The sequence below is a fragment of the Plutella xylostella genome, chromosome 14 (genome assembly GCF_932276165.1).
Source record: "Plutella xylostella chromosome 14, ilPluXylo3.1, whole genome shotgun sequence".
NCBI lineage: Eukaryota > Metazoa > Arthropoda > Insecta > Lepidoptera > Plutellidae > Plutella > Plutella xylostella.
Window position 1 is genome coordinate 2470110 of NC_063994.1, and position 23331 is coordinate 2493440.

The 23331-nt window shown below is 40.9% G+C and overlaps 1 protein-coding gene across 6 annotated transcripts in view; it reads right to left on the reverse strand.

The window, feature by feature from the left end:
• Positions 1-23331, reverse strand: part of LOC105383806 (homeodomain-interacting protein kinase 2) — an 85264-nt gene that overhangs the window by 23277 nt on the left and 38656 nt on the right. For 5 of the 6 annotated variants that reach the window (XM_048625358.1, XM_048625362.1, XM_048625360.1 and 2 more), the window contains exons 3-4: positions 7379-7488; positions 1860-1996 (exon numbers count right to left, since the gene is read on the reverse strand). In XM_048625358.1, the coding sequence (XP_048481315.1) occupies positions 1860-1996; positions 7379-7488 (247 nt within the window). The remainder of the gene's footprint in view (positions 1-1859; positions 1997-7378; positions 7489-23331) is intronic. The other variant, XM_048625361.1, reaches the window with a different exon arrangement.

Below are 23331 nucleotides of genomic sequence, written 5' to 3' on the forward strand. Positions count from 1 at the left end.
TTTTGGTTTAAGTTATAATTTTCTGTCTAAATTATTTTTTTATATGTAACTGTTGGTTTTCCATAAATAAATAATAAATAAATAAATTTGAAAAACGTATTAAATTAATTTCAAAGTGGTTGGCATACTGCTGAGCTGCATGAACACAAAATATCAACGAAAAAGCAACTATAGTTAGTTTATTTACAAGTTGAACTGCATCAAAGCACAAACAACTATTGGTAGAACTCTCTAGACACTGACGGATGGTGGTACTCCATCTCTTGTTATCCTGGTAGGATAAGGAAATGGATAAGTTTAACTCGTCTTTTTTAACAATTACGTAAACGCGTTGAAAATACCCAACGCCTATATTGGATATGACACCAAACGATATTTATGTCACGGAATGCTCACTCTAGCTTTACTAAAACGTTATTTCAGAGTGCTGCAGCGGTAACCACGACTTTATCACGTTGCATTAAACGAACCGTTTGCAGTGGACAGTGGTCCTAAACTTCGTATTTCGCCAAGAAAGTGTAGCGTCCCTTGAAGGCTACAATAGTTTGACAAAAAGACAAAGAGGGGACGCAAAAGAGCTGCCATACGTCTAGTTTTCTAAAACAATACAAAGTAGATCTGTTATACAATCGGTACGTTTAATACAACGAGATAGAGTCTTCGATACTTCGTCTTTATCGTAAGCTAAAGTGACCCCGCAGCCTCTGGTGCACATCAGATATGCGCGGAGGTCGAGCGAGGCAGACCGCGCCTCGGGCCTACATGTTCTGGATTTCAGTTACATTTTGCATAAAACATTTCGCGAACGCTTTCTTCGTTTCGGGTTGCTGTTTCGTGCTGCGAACCGATATTTAGTAATACCATATTTTTTATAGGCAGAATAAAATATGGTTAATTTAGAATTAGGTTACGCAGGAACCGACTGACAAGCACACAAGTCCCTACTCCATAACCCCACATGCTTTGGGAGCTACATAGGAGACTATCACATAGCTGGTGTCTCAATAGAATATGGTCATTAAACTAGCACTCTGCATGCAAGCATCTGCCCAGCTTCAGAGCAAAAGTACCCTAACTCGCCGCCAATGCAGAAGCACCCTTTAGGTCTAGACTAGAGGATATAACAACAGGGGTTCATTACGTTTGGCTGTACCTTGCTGGGGCGGGTGGTTGGCACCGCCCGTAGCTTTCTTACTGTGCACATATATGCGTCACATAGCTGGTGTCTCAATAGAGTAGGTCCTTAAACTAGCACTCTGCATGCAAGCTCACAGCATTAGCCCAGCCCCATAGAAAAGCACCCTTTAAGGTCTAAGCTACAGGATATAACAACAGGGATTCATTACGTTTGGCTGTACCTTGCTGGGGCTGATGCTTGGCCCAACCCACATCCTGCTAGCTTTGTCACATAGTTGCTGTCACATAGTGCATGCAGGCTCATAGAATCAACCCAGCACCGTAGAAAAAGCCCTTAATGTCTACGCTATGCTACAGGATATAACAACAGGGGTTCATTACGTTTGGCTGTACCTTGCTGGGGCGGGTGGTTGGCCCCGCCCGCAGCCTGTGCTTCACACTGTTTGAGACACCAGTTATGGGTCACATATCTCGTGTTTCAAAAGAAGGTCCTTAAACTATTCGCCCCAAAGCACCCTTATTGTGGCTCTACGTCTAAGTCTAAGCTACGGGATATAACAACAGGGGTTCATTACGTTTGGCTGTACCTTGCTGTGCCACATAGCTGGTGTTTCAATAGAATATGGTCCTTAAACTAACACTCTGCATGCAAGCATCTTCTCAGCTCCAAAGCCAAAGCACCCAGGTCTACACTAGAGGATATAACAACAGGGGTTCATTACGTTTGGCTGTACCTTGCTGGGGCGGGTGGTTGGCCCCGCCCGCAGCCTGCTTGCTGTGCGCCGTCGTTGTGGCTGGCGCCCGCTGCCGGGCCGACTCGCCCGCTCGCCGCTGCGGCTCGGTCGCTTGTGTTGTGATGCTGTGGAGGAAAGTCAGGGTTAGTTGGCTACGAGTATTTCGGAAGTAATATTCGGGACCTTAAACCATTCCTTCATTGTAAGGTTTATGAGTTGTGATGATGATGAATATTCGGAATAAATGAAGTGGTCGGGGTTGTGGCTGGATGAGGAAGCTCTAGGAAGACCTAGTGTTGTGGCGCTCTTCGGGCCTATGTCTGTCCAGCAGTGGATGATATGATTACGGGCTAATTATGATAATGATAGACGAGACGACGACGATTTTTGCTCCACCCTGGGCATTCAGCAACTGACGCTTATGACTGGCTATCACCACGGTAACAAAAGCTAGTCTGGCTCTGCTCTTTCTCAATGACACGATAAGAGAAGATCAATTTAATACCAGAGTAACGTGGCAAATCACATGACGCCAATGTGTTAATTAATTAATACCTGTATTGTGTAAATAATAATGAATAATTGGTTGTAAAAGGTCAGTGTCACCGCCTTCGCACGTTGCGGTCCGATAATTATGCCACCATTAGTTAATTTATCAAAAGTATCAATTGAGATGCAATCAACTAAACTAAACTGTCCTTATAAGGAAGCCGTAGGTAAATAGTGTGGGTGGATCGATAGTGGGGTCCTATTACACCCACCATAGTTTACATCTTACGGCGCCTAAAATATATTAAGGCAAGATACTAAATCGGTATAACAGACTAGAGCGACAGAGATGTGTATACTTACACAAATATACATAGATATTCCTATCTTCCATCTACAATTTCAAATAAACTACACCATTAGATGCTTAACGGCTCAGTTTCAATCAAAAGAGGCCCTTAATCCTAAAACAACAGCGTCTAAACTGGAATGCAAGTACGGGAGATATAGAATAAACTGTCACATATTCCACTATCCTATGTAGTAATGTAGGCCTGTGCTCATTTGTGCACAAATGAGTGGACTTGGCTCCAGATGCGGCTATAAAGCTAAAAGCTAGGCTCCAATCTGGAGCCAGATCTTGTTATGTGCTTACAAACATATGGTTTATTGCCACATTGTCTTATGTGCATACACGTGTATGGGGAATGCTTTGGAGATAGCTTTGACTAGTATTGAATATAGGGATAGGCGTGTACAATAGTGTACATAGACGTGTACCATAATTATCATGAGGTATCATGGGCATCCATCACCAGGCAAACACAGACCTCCAGCTATGACCGCATACTTTCTTACATGGCTTTCTTCCTATTCCGTTCTTTACTTAATCCTTGAATCCGCGGACGACAGTCCTCCCACAAACAATGTCTTCAGAGCTACAGATTTATAGTACTGAATGGCCTCTCCGCACGCAAATAAGAGGTACCTACGTAATGAAGAGAATTTCTCATCATCATTCAGACAGCAACTGATAAAGTCATCTGTAATTTGTTTTTAATAATAATATTGTGGTTTATGAAGACTGTTCGTTGCACTTTACCGAATTGTATTCGTATGAAAATAATATAATACATGCAGTTGGTTTTATGCGGTTTATGGTAATTATAACTTGGAGGGTGAGCAGGTAATAAGGTGTAATTAGTAAATTACGTGCGATCAAAGAGTTAAACATTTTACCACTTCACTAACAATTATAACTAGTCTCTTCCGGAAACTTAATTATACTTTACCTGCGTTCTAGTAGACTTTATAAATGTTTAAAATTATTAAAATACATACAGAAACAAGTATAATAAATTTTCGATAGATATTTATAAACATAAAAATGTTATGACGGTGTTTTAATAATTATCAAACTAATCTAGTTTATAATCTCCAATGTTATGACTAGAATTAATTCTAAAACTATTGATAAATTTATGATAAAATTCTGATTAGGTACCTATACTGATCATATGGCTTTAACTAACCTAAAACCGTTGGGGTAAAAGAGTTCTCGAGTGGAGACCACGAACATACAAATATAGCGTGGGACGCCCATCAGACCGGTGGACCGACAATCTTAGACATAGACAATTAGACACCCGGTAGTAGGTGGATGAGGAAGCCGGAGGAAGAGTCTGATGACTTATTTATGAAATCAAACCCAGTTCACCCACAAGACCAACCACAGGCCAAACAGAAAGCCGATGACGCTATCATCAGCACATCATTCAAGACAAACAATATTTGGAAACAAGTCTCTTTAAACATAATTCAGTATAATTCCCACACTCGGATCTCTTGAAGGCTTTTTAAAATAAATGACTACCTACACACAAGGATAACAACTGAAACTTACAGTTCGCTGAAGTCGTAAACATCATCGAGATCATCCGGCTCATACTTTAATCTCGTCACCGACAGATCCATGTCACACTCACTCAGGAAGACACACATACACACTATTTACAAACACTGGCACTCAACACTTCACATTCACAGCCTTATTTTACGCTAAAACTATTTAAGAATAAATTTCAAATTTTGAACATGATGTCGGTTCGTCCGCTCGGCGTCGCTTGCGCACATGGTTTGTTGCTTATTCTGAGGGTTGGGGTCGCTTGAGGCCCTTTCAGACCGGGGCGCAGGTAGCTTAGGGGAGGCCGCGGCTGGGAATTCCAAGTACTGTGCCCTTAAAAACATCAACAGCATACCCTCCAAGCAATTGTACGCTTTATGTCAACAGCAATAGAGGTCTGTATCGCCGCCAAATAATAAGCTCATTGAGTAATAAGAATAAGCGTTGAAAATAGTGGCGCTTTAATCGCGTTGCTCGATTGTGGTTTCTATTGCAACGTGGGAAGAGCTGCGGTTAATAAGTTTTGTGATCGTCCGCTTTGTGAAGACGTGAGAATGGGAAAGAAAGCTGAAAGTTGTTTACTACGAATAATGTGTTTTGGTATAATAAAGCGGTGGATTTAGCACCGAGTATTATCTATGCGTGTTGTCGCCTTCAGTAGCTCAAGGTACGAATTATGTTCGAAAAGAATGGTTGTAATTAAATTAAACTCGTATTTACAATGTCAGGTATCTTACTTCTTGCGTCTTGTACTGTCCCCATTTAGTACTTTCAGCAGGATAGAAATATAGCGCAATAAATTAAGTATAATGTAAGTTAAAAACTGTCTACAGTCTACACAATATATTAGGGGCGAATTTATAAAAGTTCAAACAAACTGCACGCTAGCAGTTTCCAGTACATTTAGCGCAGTTTCGTTATAAAACTTGGGTCATAATAATGTTTTCGCGGAGAATCCTATTGTTTTATGGAACGGTAGTTTTTTTTTCAGGTCGTTTTACTTTTCCCGACCGGCTGCTGTGCAAGCGGCCAGTACCTCAGTACCGCTACTTTATGATCCGCATCGTAAAAAGGAGGTTTGAGACAATCCACCTTCGTGCTCTTTTACTGTAAAACCTTTTTCGTTCTTTCATTTAAAAATATTCCAGGCACACTATCCTCCTAATTCATAGACGGTATTATAAGTTTATAGCAGGTTTACAAATTACTTTGTTAAATCAGTCAAAAAGTTAAAATTCGTATATCACAATTTCATTTGTAAACCTTTCCTAAATTAATGATAAAATCTTCATCTATGGATTCGGGAGTATTTCTTTAGATTATTTCCTAATATTAAGTTATGGCTTCTATCAGCGTATAATAACAGCACATGCAGTTTGGATTTTAAGGGGCGTACATTTATAACGGAAGAGCTATAATTAGTAAAACAGATGCGGGCTTGCAGCGAGCTCCGAAATTGGGAAATATTGCAATGCAGTTGGGGTCCCAAAGACACCCTTAGTTAAGAAAGCGCCCCTATTTTTTATGGCTGCGGGTTGGACTATAAAAATACTGCTTTTTTCAGCTTTATTGAAGCAACGAGCTATCAAATGACAACATATGTCTTTAAGGGTGGATTCGACCAACGTCGAGTAACTTTTTACTCACGAGTAAACTACCAGTTACTCGCGAGTAAGCCGATTTTGCATTCTACCAAACCCGAAACCAAGATAAGTAGCTTATCCCAAGAATAAAATGTTATACCGCCAAAATTGACCGTGTAACGAGCTTATCCGAGAGTAATTTTGTAATGGCGGCGGCACATCAGCTGATTAGAAAACCGTCATAATGACATATAAGCACATCTGTCAAAACGAAAAACAAAAGTAAGTTAATAGGCAAATTCTCAAAATAACAACAGCGAATAAAATATTAAAACATAAACAATTTCACACTATTATAATCCATTCAAACTAAGTTGGCATGTCATTTCTATTGCATGCTTTGAAACGCAACTATTTTTATTTTAGTTGCATTACAGTTTCGTTCCTCGTTCATTCAATTAATCATGGTATAACTTGGTAGAATGCAAATGTACTTATCCTAGATATTTACTCGCGTATAAATTTTATTCCGGTATAGTTATTCTCGTGTAAGATGATGTTTGGACGAATTCGCCCTAAATAATAATAAAATATAACTGCAAAAATTTGCTCGAGATAGTTAACACTGAACCTTACAAGAGTACGGTCGTTCATATCAATACTCACACAGAGCAGAATAGAAAGAAAAAATACGATACCTAGGTATATTGTCTGGACTTGTCCCGTCTTCTAAGTGTCCTCATAACACTGCCAAATCCGATGGTTTTAATGTGTTACATTTTATAGTCCACGTACCATACAATTGTGTTTGCCCGCATGTGCAGGGGTGACCTCGAATCCAATAGAATCAGTTAGTGGTGTGTGATTGAGATAATCAGCGCTCGTTACCACTCTCTGGACCCCTGGTACTGCAATATTGGCGATGACCGGGCATCAGGGGGTCACTTCAGTTTACGAATAATAGGGTCGGAAAAGAGAATGTACCGGTTATGACCTACGGGGCTGAAACGTGGACACCTACAGTGGGACTGATCAACAAACTGCAAGTCACTCAGTAAGTGGTTTGGAGTCTCTCTCTTGAAGTAATCCGACAGAGAACTAAGGTCACAGACATAGCTCACCGAGTTAGTAAGCTTATCTGCCGAAGAACCGATTATCGATGGGGTAAATGTGTTCTGGAGTGGAGACCACGATTAGGCAAAGGTAGTATAGGACACCCTCCGGCTAGCTGGTGTGACGACTTGCGAAACACGTAGTGATTGGATGCAGAAGGCTATGGATCGCATCCAATGGCATTCTTTGGGAGAGGCCTACGTCCAGCAGTGGACTGCTCTGGGCTAGGAACACGGGGCGCATTTAAGACGTGACATAAGTTTTGCATCGCGCTCACTCACATCGCGCAGCCTCAAGAGCGAGCGCGACGGAGAACTTTCGTCACGTCTTAAATAGTGATTGGATGCGGCATGTTTTGAGAGAGGCCTATGCCTATCAGTGGATGATTATTGCATGATGACGATGATGACAGTACTCACGTGGGGTCCCGGCAGCACGGCCTGGCGCAGGGTGGCGCGGCAGGCGAGCGCTCCGCATCGCACGCGCGACTCGCCACGCAGCACCCCGCCCCGCTTGTCCACACGCTGTTCTGCAATAGAAGGGGGTAGGGGTCAGTATTGTGGGGCAATTGGGGAGAGATCGGTCTGGATGCACAAAGGGGGTCAGTATTGCCTGGTTAGGAGGGGAGAGATGGGCCTGGATGGTGATATAAGACGACCGAATGGCGCAGTGGTTAGTGCCCCTGACTACTGAGCCGAAGGGTTCGATTCCCGGCTGGGGCAGATATTTGTCTAAAACACAGATATTTGTACTCGGGTCTTGGGTGTTGATATTTATATTTAGTATCTATCTATCTATGTATTTGTGTAGATATATCAGCTGTCCGACACTCATAACACAGGTTCTGCCTAGCTTGGGGTCGGATGGCCGTGTGTAAGATGTCCCCACATAATTATTATTATTTATAAGAGACAGTTAAGGTAATCGTCCACCTATTGGTATTGTACGTATTGCATCAAACGGATTGTCATAAATGTATGGAGAAACCGCGTCGTCAACAATGCCGATGAAGTGGACGCACTTGTGTGAATTTCTATACAAAGAATACTGAATGCGATGAGTCCGTCGCGTACTATTTCGAAAGGTTGGACGCTGACCATCCGTATGACGCGGCCTACAGCTGTCACGCTTAGCTGATGGCTGCTGCTACCGAGAAGATGGCACCGCACTACTGTCAGCCGCTAGAGTTCTAAAAATTGCTCCTATGTACTTACATAACACAAGCGTCTTTTCCATAATATTATACTACCCGGAGGAAGGCAAAGGAGAAAAAGGAGTTGCGAGAAGGTCGATTCGCGTAAACACGTTCATTACAAAACGTATAATACAGAGTAAACGTAATAAGAACAAGGACTGACATTAATGCCGGATATTACCATTCCTGTAAGGAGCACAAGCTTATAAAAGACTTTGATAATAATAATTAAAAACACACGATCCCACTTTTTATATCTTAAGCGGCGTTTACACTAGCAATAAAAATTGCAGAAGTCTACTTCTTTAGTCTACCACTTTAAACGGGATTCTTTTTAACGACGATAAAATCTTTACAAAACAATTACTATCCAGCTTGATGAAGAAATACATAATTTACGATTAATCTACCAACATTGGTTCCTAACGATGCTATCTACACATTCCTAATAGGACACTTTATGGGACAATCCAACAATACATACATTAATTGGTTAATTAAAAGCGTACATACTATATAGGTATGTCTATGAATAGGGTACTGCGCAACGGTTGTTTGATTGCCACATTTACGCAGTCATGTATCATGGTACTGTGTAAATACATTGTATCCTACAAAATACATAGACATAAATACATAGATAGTTTATCATTAGAAATTTCTGCTATTTTCACTTGTAGTACTCTGACCAAAGGTACTGTAGTATAATTTTATACTAAAATACAAAGATTTTCTCTCTATTGACTCTACCTAAATGTTGCGTTACTCAGTAAATATTAAATAAACAAAGTGACATATTGCACCTTACGTAGTGCCACATGCAGAAAATACTTGGATTTAATCTCTTTGAAGATCTCTCCAATGGCCAAGTTTCCGACACAATAGTTCAGCCTACTCGACTGAGTGCACAAAGCCAGTAAATTGTAACACTAACACGTAAAGGTGCAAATTGGTAGTCGAAGACATTGTGAGGTTGCAGCAAACGACGACGTGTCGCACGGTTACGACTGCTATCCTAGCACGGAGTACAAGACGTGCATGACGCGGTAAAAGTTCTCCGTCGCACTCGCCCGCTCGGGCGGTGTGAGTGAGTGCGATGCAAAAAATTTGACCGTGACATGAGCGTCTTGCGCCCCATGCTAGCCCATCTAGTGAAAAAATAAAACAGACTTATTATGTCGTCTGCGGACAAATGGTACCTTAAATTGAAACACCAACACGTTAGCGTGTTCTGGTTTCGAAACAGTTCAATTTGCGAACGGTTCCACCAATTTGTCAGTCAGTAGAAAGTCTGTGTGGGAAGATCGAATGTTTCTTGTCAACTGCAATTATTGAGGTTGCCGGTAAGACGATATTGTGCATTGGAAAACGAAAACGTGATTCATTTCATGTTTGTTTGTGAGGAGTTCAGTTGAACGTTGGCATAATGTTGTCCTGACATAGGAGTCTTGTCACTAAAATAAACGAAGACCAAGGTCAATAAATTTTAAATTTCCATAATCCAGAGTTAGTACCTAAACCCTAAGGAACATCGATGTTTTATTTTTACTTAATCACTCTGGAATTAATAGTGTTGGCAACCTGTACAGAACAGTAGGTAATGTTTTAGGCTATTAGCTGAAGCACTTCTATGTACAAAATTAAATGCAATGTGATGCTATTGTATTAGGAACGTAGCCTCCGCAATATGCAGATGGCAAGGAAGTTAACAAACCGAGTATCGCAACACCAGCCTGAGTCGGCCCCATACACTTTGATTGAAAAGATATGCGCGTTATTTGCAGTAAATTATCTAGATCTATTCACAATAATTCTGATTCTTTTCCAGCCGTGCCCGAGCATTAAGGAAATAAAACCAAATTGCTACGACATCGCTTTCAACACAGAACGTGTAGACGTGAAATATACTGAATGTTTTGACGAGTAAGATTGAGATTGGATTGGCGAGTTTTTATTGATTTTTCATGGCAGGCTGAAATTAATCAATTTGCGTCGACGGCGGCAAGGAAGCCGATGGTTGTCGGTGATTGCCGACGAGCGAGCGCGCTGATTGGACGAGCCGTCATGCGCACGCGACTATCGTGACGTCAGACAAATAAAGAAAATAATGCAGTAAATACACACCTTTAAAATATATGTAGAGACAAAGATATACTATTTGCAGCACATTAAAAACCGTCATTAAATAAAACTCAAAATTGAAGTCTGCCAGACAAAAACAATGTCCAATGAAAATGTAAGGAACTTTACTACCTAATGCCCAGTAAACCAACGACATAGTTAGACCATTATTGAGACGTTTATCTACTTCGAGTGTGTGATTGCTCGTGGACTAATAGAATAATGATATGTGTTACAGTAGTGAGTGACTTAAGAAGGGGGATACTCGAGAAAGTGTTTCAAATTACATGATTATGTCGAGTGCCGCCTGTTGCCGAGCTCGCTTCGCAACGGCTAATATCGTGTGTATACAGGATGTGTATTTTAATACTGAGGTGCACGAAAAGAGCCTCCCGATTGACGTATCAACTGCAACTCCGGCGCACCCTGTAGTGAGTGACTGGCAACTCATGCGGCTTGCTGATACACTCACGAGCAATGAAAAATTGCAGTGATATATGGAACGTCAATGGCAGATGGAACTTGTTCATTGGTGACAAACGCTAGACCAGCTCAAAGTTTTGACACCGATAAGCTTAGACAATGAATGAAAATTATCGTTGACCCTTAGTAAAACTCTTGTAAGCCGTCTGCAAACTTCCTACAAAAAGATAATAACAAATGAGGGTATCATAATAGTAAAATATGAGTACGACGACCGACCTATGCAAATTATAAGTCGGATGAATAAGTGATGAATAAACAACTCATAGTTCATAAGTTACGAGTTAGGCCGTATACAGAACAAAAGCTGGAAACTTATAAACTCTTACTTTAATATGGATATTTTTCTCGTGCTTATCAGCGCTGATTCGGCAAAGTTTGAAAAAGTAAGCGTTTATAAGTTTCCAGCTTTCTTTCTGTATGGCCTCTGTACGGCCTCAGGCAGTATGAAATTAAAACTCAATGGTTTAGCTCTACATAAAACTTAACCGAGATGAAATAAACTGCAAGGTATTTAAATACACCGTTGTTCATAAAGCATCATGCAGCTAAGGAACGGTTTCACAAACGTTATAATTATGTAGCAACGCTGATCTGTATAGTGTGTGTCCAACGTGGACACAGAAAACACAAAGACACACACTATGTATAGTGTTTTCACTTTGTGTTTTCTGTGTGATCAAAATTATAACAACCTCATAATTAGCTTCGGTTTTTAAAAGGTATACAATATACAATATGCTCATCCCCATCCACTTATCTTCAAGGCGTATCGATCAATCCTCATAATATATTGAAACATGATTGAAACACCTGGACTTGGATCATTAATTCATCACCTATACAAGACACATTACATTTCAACAGACGTAATGAAAAGGTCACACACGTGAGGTCAAGGACTCGGCAATAACAGTCACGAGGTCCCAGGTTCGATTCCTCGCTCGGATGAACTATCAACGGTCTTTTTTATGTCATACATATGTAATAGTAAATATAGAATTATATTAGTAACAGCATCCGGTACTACAATATGCATGTTAAGAATGTAAGTACATAGGTATTATGTATATTGAAAATTGGAAACCTTCCAAAAGGATTTGAATGAAACAAGATTCAAACACATAAAAAACTTCGACGCCAGCACGAAACTCTCAAACCTATATTCAATACATTAGGCGCACGTTACGTAAAAAACTGCAGCCAAACTCAATTTGAAGATTGCATGGGAATCGACACTTGAATGTTTCAGAATGCTTACGTATTATTACTGGCGGCATGTCGAATCGCTATTTACCCGACTTCAGCTACGGCAAAGAGGATATTATTTTGAAATAGTTACTGTAAGGGCACTGCTGAACAAAACTGCATAGTGGCATGTTTTGCATTTAATAGTAGCGCTCTAGGTTTATGTACCGCCGTGGAATCTCTCCCCGAGCAATGGTACTGGGGACAGCTAGTATAGGCGGATTTTAGAACACAAAATATTCACATAATTGCAGAATTTTGAGGCCTAAAACGCCCAAGGAAGTAACGCATCGACTCTACCATATAACCTAACCATTTTCCTACGCTGACTGGCTAATCTTTCCACCACACTTCTTCTTATCGTATCGGTGACAAAAACAAGAGCTACAGTATGGGGTTTGACACATTGGTAAACTTATTGGGCAGTCAGATCATTGCTAACTCAAATATGTCAGGGTTTCCCGGACATATTTGAGGAGCAGGGGGTCTCTCTATATGACGAAGAACTAAGTTTCAGAGCGCTGCTGCGCGAGCCACGGCTCTATCTCGTTGTGTTAAAGGTGCCGATGGCACAACAGCTTCTCGTTCGTTCGTTTTTCGTCAGTATAGAGTAAACCTCCTCGTGAATCTCGTGATACGTAGGGCAAGGAGGCTGCTCCGGGGCACCTCACCACACTCACGTGGTCAATGGAAGCCGCGAACATACAGACATCAAGCTTAATGCGGCTTAATAAAGCACAACATGGAAAATACTTACATAAACCCATCCAGTAGGTACGACAAGGTAACAATACGAGAATTCATAGTAAGTCAAAAGCACGCCTGGCACGAAGTTTACATGGTAACAGTACATAACGGTACAAAGTATTTAAAGAGTCCGCGAACACAATATGACCCCCTACTGTCTCTCACATGATGCTGTCACGAGCAGCGGGGTCACTCTCTAGATTGTCGAACGACTGAACAAAAATTTTCACGCATAAGACGCGCTTAACACGACGAAATAGAGACTCCGAAGCTTCGAAAAAACAAAACTTCAGCGCTAACCACGGCTCTATCATGTTGTACTAAAAGCGTGATTCTCGTTCGTTAATTTAGAGAGTGACCCCAGGTCCAAGCGAGAGCTTTTTAACCTGTCTCCCGCCGCTCCCACGACACGACTATCACCTTATCCAGCTCGCAGCCTCTTTATAAAACCCCTGATTTACACGTGGAAAATAACATTTTCTTCGTTATTAGTTGATTAGCCACACGGATGAATGGTAACAAGAGACACCAGCTAATGGATTCTTGGAACGCGTGGTCCTCTAAAATTGATTAATGAATAGATTGTAACCCGACACTATAAAACTGCTCTCTTTCAATTTTCCATCAGACGTCGCCTGGACAATATACTGTGGGCGTTGAACAATGGAGATGTTACAAAAACAGGCTTTTGTTAGTGGAAAATCTGAAAACTCGCGATGGCCAGTGGCGCCTCTACTTAGCACAACAAAATCTCTTATGTGTTCTGTATTTTTTCATACTTGGCATAAAAGGTAAGTAAGTACCTATAGGTAGGTGTACTTCACTAGCCATATGATGCGATAACCCTCATCATCAACAGCCAGTACAATATTGTGCAATGTAATCCTCTTGAAATTTACAATTACAATTTGCAATATTCAATTCAACTCTACATTATTATTGAGTGAACAGCTGATACTATTGAATAGGTACAAATATTATCAGCTCTTATTACCGTGGAAAATAATGAGAGAACATTATACCTGTATACATAAAGTTTTTGTTTAAAGCCTGTATGACGTCAAAAGCACATATTATTTGGCAAAACGCAACATAATACTGCGCCGTATGAATAATCATTACGCCGGCTCCATACGTTGGCCCCAACGCAGGTCCCAACGCTACTCGTCCAACGTATGGATCTAGAAAATTGCATTGGCCCCAACGTTGGGGCGAGCGTTGGTAGTTGGCCGGCTCGTGTCGGTTTTATCAAAGGAATCTGCGCCAACGCTGGCGGTCACGCCCACACGTTGGCGCTTTGCTCAGTGCTCTTGCAACATGCAACGAGTGCGGACGTCAAGCGAGAATGGATTTCTCATCCACAAAATCATCACCTTTATGGAAAAATTAAAAAGTTACAGATTTTATTGAACTTAACAACAAGCACATCCAATAATATGAGATGAAACTCGAAAGGAACATAAAAATCAAAATGTATTAGCTGATGCATGGCGCAGCATTCAACAGAAGATGGGCATGATCTTCTCAATTGAAGATTCAAAAAAGCGGGAATCATTAATGAGCACATATTTATCGCCTCAGAGCAGTTAAGATTTCTGTATCGGACATCTTTACGTTGGCCCTGCCGGGACACAACTAGTTTATTAGCCAACGTATGTACGCCTCACCCAATTTGCAGTCCAACGTTGGTACCAGCGTTGGGGCCAACGTATGGAGCCGGCCTTAATAACAATACACTTCATGTATAGTGGTTTGCAATGGAAACCAGCAATCATGTAAACAAACCAAATTGTCACGATTACTCCGTAATCACATACATTTTCGATCAATTTATGAACATAGTCTGATTTCAACGAACACACCATTGTTTTCACATTATCTTCAACACGATTTAACTTGTATTTATAAGTTAAATTTGTTAAAACATTTGCAACGTAAAAATTTCGAAGTATTTGACAAGCTGTCATCTTAGTTTTTTACTCATCGAACTCTATAAGTCATTGAAAAGTTAGTGTTGTTCGTAATCTGAAGTTATCTTTTATTTTTAATTTAATAAATTATTTTAATTTAATATTACTTGAATACAATTAAAAAAAAATTCAAGAGCTTAATATAATTAACCAAAACGAAAAAAGGAAGAGGAAGAAATGAAAAAGCTCGACGGCATTTTAGACATGGCAAGCGATGACATAGTGGTTCCATTTATAATTACGGTCACCGGCGACACTTCTGATAGTGATGATGACGAAGACGAAGATTTAAATTTGTTTTAATAAACACTTTTTTTTATATATAGGGCAAAACACCCAGTAACTGACCACCTTAAGGGAGTTGTTCCAGTAATTTATCTGTAGCGGGCTCAATTCTTATCGCTTATTAAATCCGATTTTTGTTTTAGAAACTAGAATAACAGAGCTACATTCCTGAGTAAATAGCAAACATGTAGAAGTTACTCATTTTTTTATATATTTTTGCAAACAAAAAGTAGTGATTTTCCCAGTAACTGACCACTAAAATCTAGTAACTGACCACACTCGATGCCAGTAACTGACCGCCAATTCAAAATGGTTTAAAAATGGAATTATGATTAAATCTTATTATTTATTTATTTATTTGATTACTTCATGTAATAGTACCGATCCTCTAGTCTCTTTTAATGTGTGACATATCACTTTTGCTCAAGGTTTCTTAACTGAAAAGTGCATTAAATTAATTAATCAGATTAATGCATAATTTAAATGATATCTTATCATAATAATCAACCATTTATTTATTAAAAACACAAGTTTATGCATTTTTGTTAAATACTAAAAACAAAGGAATAAACACACATGCACATAGTGAACACGCATTTTAAATGGCCCCAATGTAGTACCTTCAGATAAGTCACAGAAAGGGCGATTTTGTTTGTCCGGAACAAGCCAGGATCAGTGGGACAGGCCCATGAAGCATTCATGGTGCCAGAAACGAGCATTTTCTTAAATATAAAGTAGCGAATCCAAGCGCTAAAGCCGGTCTTTTCCATATTCGGTATCAACTGATGAGGAGGAGGAATCGTGGCAGATTGTATTGTCGGCCTTGGAAAACATAAATTCCCCGACGGAAAAGTAGGCCCTTTCCCCGCCGGTCCTTTCAAGGATGTAGGACCAGAAACAGATGGTTTTCATTATTGCTGAAACCCCACCCAGAGACTTTCAGTGCGGCTAAAAGAGTCATTGAGGCTAGCCATTGTAATTATGACCGAATCAGATATTGGGGGTTAGTTTTTCAGGATACAAAGATGGATGCCTTGACGAACGGGATTTCAATGACTTTGTTGAGGATTCAACTGGAATATTTAGGATGCTGTTGAAACTTGCTTTCGTAGGTAAGTATTTGGCCAAAGACAGGAGTACTCATTTCTTCTTCTTCTCTACTACTCGTCTTTGCCTCGTTGAAGAGGTGTCACTGAAGCAGAACATCGCTGTTTTTTCTGCATTTTCCGCTGCTGGACTAATGTGTCTGCCAATGATAGTATAGCGTTGCCAGTGGATTCCGGATAGTTGTGGTATCGGTTCCAATCTAAATGGCTGGGGTGTTGGTCGTGGTAACAACTTATAGAAGAATGCCCCATTTCTTGTGTGCCAATTTTACCGTTCTGTTTGAAATCTGCTGGCCGTTCATAATGCCATTGAAGGGCGTGTTGGTGCACCGGCTGAGGGTGCTAGCATTGTAGTGATGCTTTCTTTTTCCTATTTTGCTGAAGTAGCTTTGCATGTCTTTGGAAAAACGTGGAGGCGCGTTTCGTCGGTAACGTTTATTCGGGTTGGGTCATTAATAGCATCATTGAGGTCTTGTTCGCCAAGTGCTTTTGTGCTCGGGGAACCAATTTCATCTGGTTCACAAGCGCTGGCATTGGTTAGGTACGCCTTCAGCTGTTCTGAAGATAGCATTTGAGTATCTTTTCATATAGTGAGATGGTGAAAGCCATTTGTCTCCTGGTCTTGCATTCTTGAAAGGACTGCTCCAAGGATTAACTTTAAGGAAAAATGGTAACATCTGTCTTTATCCTGGAGAATCCACATTATCCTAGGCTGATAGTATGCTCCATTAGCGTTTTTATCTTCCTCATCAGCTAATACCGAATCTGGAACAAACTTGGACTTTGTGTTTGAATTCTCTATATTTTAAAAGGTGCTTGCATGTCACCCTGAATTATTTTGGAATGTCTTGTTGATCCTAGTTTGTCTCAGACAAGTGGAATTGCCTTTTCTATACTTTTTTTGCTATCTTGGCGCTTCTTCATCTCGCGGAAAGCTGTAAAAATATAGCATATATAATAATACCAGTAACTGACCACCAATTTACCCAATAACTGACCACCTATGTCAGTAAATGGAAGGAGTGAAGATAGAATGCTCATATTTTGACACAAGAAAATGGCACATATGAGCTTTAATATTACGTTCTTATTTTGCCTAAATTCAGCTTCAACCAAAAATCCCAATAACCGACATAGGTGGTCAGTTATTGGAAAATCGCTGTTTTGTCGTCCAGTAACTGTCCACCCCATTAAAAACAGTGAAACGGGAAATAACAAGCTGAATCTTATCAAAAACGTAATCTTTATAATTAAATCTATATGGTATAATTTTTTTTTTCAATGATTTCAATTTTTTTCATGGTAAATTTTACGATCCAAAATTTCACTTACCTTAACAAATACGTTAGTCACAACTGGAATTTACTCGGTTCGCGCGCCAACTGAACTTTTTCGATCGCTCACTATCCATCTGTTGGCGGCTGGCAAAATCTTTTGTATCAGTAATGCTCTCAATGAACCACAAAATAGACTGGATGTTCACTAGATGGCCCTGCTTGGTTATATTTCTTATTTATTGGAGTTGAAGAGGAAGGTGGTCAGTTACTGGCACATGGTCAGTTACTGGGTGTTTTGCCCTAATCAGTTTTATTTTATAGTCTATGGCTTATATATTTAATCTAATTAGAACACTATGACATCACTATGGGCATAAACAATACGCTGTCAATGTCAGTCCGCCATATTTGTTTACATGATTGTTGGTTTCTATTGCAAACGACTGTAGGTATTATGATTTCACTGCAAAACTGATGGGATTAAAATCTAATTATATTTAATCTAGCGGTAAGTCCAATCCATTATCTATGCTTTGCATTATGCACCTGCTTATTGTATAAGTATTGTTGTAATTAATTTTATGTACTTACAACGTAATTTCCTGAATATTTATAGAAAGCAAGATTTTAGCAGAGCGAATTGCAGTGAGGCAGTGACAATAACAATAAATACCAAAATTTTATAAATCCATGAGAACAAAACACGAAAAAGGTTGTTGCACTCCACAGAGATATCCTTGAAAAGTTGAAACTGTGTACTGTCGGGGAATCGGCCGGTCGTGATTGTAACAGCTCTGTACCTCTACGTCTATAGTATGGGAACCAAAAAAGTGTTCGTTTTCTTCTGTCACATACATTATGTGTCAAAAGTTTCAGAATAGTTTCCGCTCGAGGCGCCATTTTGTATTCCAGAAAACGTTAACTATTATAGTTTTCGACAAACTATAAAACCTAAGCCTTCATTCGCACGGTATATGGTTTTGAAATCGGACGGATATATTTCCCCGATAGTACACAGTGTGACTCAATAGATCCTCTGCCGACGATTACAATGAGCATTGCGAATCCAACATTTCATAACCAGAGATCATTCACCAAGCGATTGAAAAGTAACATCGTCAAATAGGTATTTTTTACCTCCGATCAAAAAGGGGATGTTGTTAATTTGGAAAGCTATATACTTTTAGTTTTGTTGTAGTCTAGATTAAATCTTATCCTCCTGACACCTGGCGTGCTATGAGTAGGACATTGAAATAAAATATAATATATAGTTTAAAAATACCTATATTAAAAGTTCTATGGAGTATCCCTGTTATTCCTTTAAAGTTTTATAAAGTACCTATCCCTTAAACAATTTGATCTTTGACAAAGTGACAAAACAGTTCAGAAGTTATATATATTTTTTTTTAATTTAATTGCAGTGTATACATTTATACCTCTCGGGGTCAGGAGGATAAAACGATTACTACATTACAATACTCCAGAAACCCATAATATTGTCACAATACCTTATTATTTTATCACTCACTCACTTGCCAGGAAACAGCGAAGAATTTCCATTTCAACACTAGTCCTGGTCTCGGTGACGTATCAAGATATTTTTAGTGCGTCACTAAGGGCACGGTTCCAAATAGTCGCCTCGTCTATGTGTGAGTGGGGGCGGGCGTGGGCAGAACCGCCCTACGAGTGAATCAGCCCAGGGAAGCCCGTCGATGTCGCTGTGACGTCATCACCGGCTCGGCTTGGGCAATCTCTACTACGAATAAACGTCAACTTGTGTAGATGTATGATGGTCTTAATAAATTATACTAATAAGCAGACTTATGAGACCTATGTTTAACATTACGCGATGATGTTGGAATGACACCAGCTCACTGCCATTTGGGGCTGTAAGTGGCCTACTCAATTACAGTGCAATACCTCTTACCATAATAAACTCATGTTTACTCGCTGCTAGAGCTATAAACGGCCGTGTTGACCGAAACAGTCGAAATGGCCGTGTTGTTAATGAGCCAATCAGAAGCCGGCATGGGTTGATTCACTCGCGGATTATAAAAGCCACTGTCATACGTCGCGTGCTTGCCAAAACCACGCGGTAGTGAGCGCTGACTACTGCGTACATAGGCGGAGAGGTTCCACTCTTGCCGTGCCAAAGCTAGGGAGATAGTATCAGGTTTGGTTACTCTTCCTGTACGCAACAGACATTCTGTACTTATGTACACGGTGGCGACGAGCAAATATAGCGCGCTGGCATTTCCGCGGTACATTCAGCGTTTACAGCGACGCACGCATAACTGAGCTAATAAATACACGATACACACGGCGGCATCCGACACCGAATGGACTTGTGATCATTTCGCTCCAATTGCAGACGAATCGGCAATAATCGAGGTGCGTTATTGACTATTACTGCTCGCCGGTTTCATCTGGTGGAAGCTACGTGATTTGATTCAGCGGAAAGCTTGGAGATATGCAAATGAATGTGCAAGATAGTGGTATAAATGAGCTGAGTTTGAGAGAGGGAGCGAAAGCGCGGCCCTAGCTCTCACAGACCGCGGCCGCGTCGTGTACCTACATATCTGAAGCAATTTATCCACATACCGGCACGACGTTTGTCTAACATGGATAGCGCTTTATGGGTCGACTTAAAGGCGGCCATAAGCCCGGCTTGATAGTGGAATCACCAAATACAGGCGTCTAGATTGCTTTATTTGCCCGCCTTCGGGCAGCCGTAAGGCGAGCTGCAGTAAAACAAACATGGCCCATCACTTTGTTACGGCTGCGGCCGCCATTGGAACGAGACAAGATCGATCTAGTTTATAAGTTTATGCTGGCCTCGGTGTCGTTTGAGCAAATTGTATAAGTCGCCTGTAGGCCGCCGGTACCGATCACGCTTTATAGGCGGCGTTGTCTGGCCCGAGCAATTTATCCGCTGCTATACAAACTCTAAACCGCAAAACGTTTTGACCCACCTTTCACCGGCGGCGGCGCCAAATTCACAAAGGTTTACGTGCACCAAAATATACCTTTTGGTTAGGCTATTAAACTAAGCGTGTTGTGGAAAAAACGCCTCCGGCTTGAATAGTCTAGCTAGGTGGATGTAGGTGGCGATAAGGCGAAGTGTGCCTTCGTATCGGGAGCAGATACAGTGCGGGTACTGTTAGCGGTTCATTATGGTTATCGGCGGAGCATCGGCTTTCACCTTTGTTCTGATGCGTGTGGAGCAACGCCGCTGTGACAGCATGCACCGCTCACCTTTCCCAGCCAACTAACACAGATTAATGCCGAGATGGTACACTGCCATACAAGCTGGCTATCTGGCGCGACAGTTGCACCAGTGTGAACCATCTGACTTGTAAACCAGTATCGGAGAAGTCGCGACGAGTTTTTACATCGGCAAGAAAGCCTCACGCCACCATTATCATAATTTGGTATAGGTATCTTATCATCAGCAACAATTTTATTGTAGGCCAAATTGAAGAGGAAAATTTTCTTCTATTTAATAGTCTCATAATAAATAATACTTTTAAATGGGCGGAGCTGTTCACGGCTACTGGCGCTACGCACGATGCACGCATGTTCCACGCAGGCGACAGTATTTTTCCGTTTTTACATTACACCGCTAAGTGGCATCGAAAACGAGAGTCGCGGCGGCGAATGCAAATGGCGAGGCAATAAACCGTCGCAGCGCTTCGACGCACAGCTACGGTTCCACCAGAGGGCGTAGCACGGGGCGCAAGTTACATCAAGACAAGACAAAATATTTCCGTCACACTCGCTCTCGCAGTGAGTGAGGGCGACGCAAAACTTTAGTCACGTTTTGGCGTGTGCGTCTTGCGGCCCGTGATATACCTTCAGGTTTATAATGAAGTTTGGAATAACACCCTCACTCGAGTCCCCGCGGCGCCGGCGGAGTCTGCGTGGAGAGGAGGAGGTTAATAATGAATAGGACGGTGTCGTGAGGCGCGTGAGCCGCGGCAGTGGAACGTGACAGACGAGGCAGAAGACGAGCCACAGTGTTCACCTGGATACATTTGCAAGTTCCTGAGTTCACGCAACTCTGCTTTGTCGGCATCAGTATCCGTAGTGTAAGTTAGATGTTTTCTTACAAACAATTCATTGTCGGTCATCTGGTAATGTTGACTCAAGGTTGACTCATGCAATTTATCACAACTTACTCGTATATAACGTAAAAGACTTATTAAAAATTTTTCAACTTGAAATACGGTTACGTTTCAATGGGAAGTTTTCAGTTAAGTTAAAATATATTTTAGATTCTATGGATTTTTTCCATCCAAGTAAGTTGTACGTTTGCGCAATACACGAAAGAGTCCGCATTCGAAAGCCGAATGTTGATCGAGATTCGAGATCGACTAGTGCCCGTACACCGAACAGTGGTGCCAAACCGTGCGTCGTCGATACAATTTGGCAGCCGGCGGACACTTTCGAAACGGCCTACATACACAGCCGTACTAACTATTCATCGTCATTGTGCAACTGCGGTTAAGCTAGCGACGCCACAACTGATATTTTTGTGGTAGACTTCAATTTGGTTTGTAGATAAGAGAGTAATGAAATGAGAGGCCGCCGCAGCAGTAATGAATCTAGATGAGTATAAAATAAAAGTTGTAGCTTTTGATGCTTTCTTGCACTGAGGCAAGACGTTAAAGCATAATGAATAGGACATAAGACCGTCTGCTGACTACCAAAACATGGAGCTGCTACGAAGACGGAATCACTCGAATTATTCAACTACAAGCTGAATAATTACGGTCGGGACGAGAGCCGAGACTGTAGGGGCGACGTATTCAAATCAGCGGGGCAATTTACAATTCGTAATTGGCTACAGAGCAGTATCCGCTTTGCCCTCAACATACGTAAATTTTTACCCATATCCTGCCGATCGAATAACTATACATGTGTACATGTTTACAGTTTGGTAAGCCTTATCGTGTACATCATGCTGGTTGTCCCGTGGGGTCTATCGCCGATGCGGTGCCATAACCCTTAGGGCTAAGCAAACTGGGGTGGTTTTTCTGCATCTGGTAGGAGACAACTCGGGACAAGTTACAACGGACGAGTGGAAGCCAGGGCGATTAAGCAGCGGCGTCAAAACGAGATTGCCTTCCAATTGAGTTACAACTCGGCCGGGGGCGCTCCAGCTGCTTTTAATCAACATTTTTAACCTGACAACATGTCTATAAACATCTACAATAAACCTCGCAAGGGCAGCAATATTCGCCGGACGAAATACTTCAAAAGTAATAAGGAAAAAGTGTTAAAACGTAAAAGATAAAAAAGTTGAAAAAAAAAACGCTGTTCATTGCTGAAAAGTTAAGTGGCCATAAAAAGGGAAATTTGCTGCAACAAAAATAACCTTCAGGTCTCACAGCCGAGAGCGACGGACGAAACTAAACTTTGTATAAAAGAACATTTCCAATAAAATGAACTCGGCTCTCAAATAAAGTGGAAAAAAGTTGGTTTACTTAGAAATTGAAGTTGGAAGCCGGCAAAATGCTGTCAAGAAATAATTTTATTTGCTGCTTATTTATTTATGCACGTTGTTACTAGATTTATTAGCTTCGTTATTTAAATAAGAGTTAGCCATAAAAATCTATGATTACCAGATATCCCTTATATGTCTGAGTACCTAATAAATCCTAACTAATATTATAAATGCGAAACTAACTGTGTCTGTCTGTCTGTCTGTTACTCTTTCACGCCAAAACTACTGAACGGATTTCAATGAAATTTGGTATACATACGGTCTAGACCCTGGGAAAGAACATAGGCTACTTTTTACCCCAGAATTCCCACGGGAAAACCTTTTTAAGGCGAAGCGAAGCGCGCGGGTACAGCTATATTCCATTAAACATGAATATTCCATGAATAATATTATATCGATTACACACATATTCCGTGTTTCTTTATAAATATAAT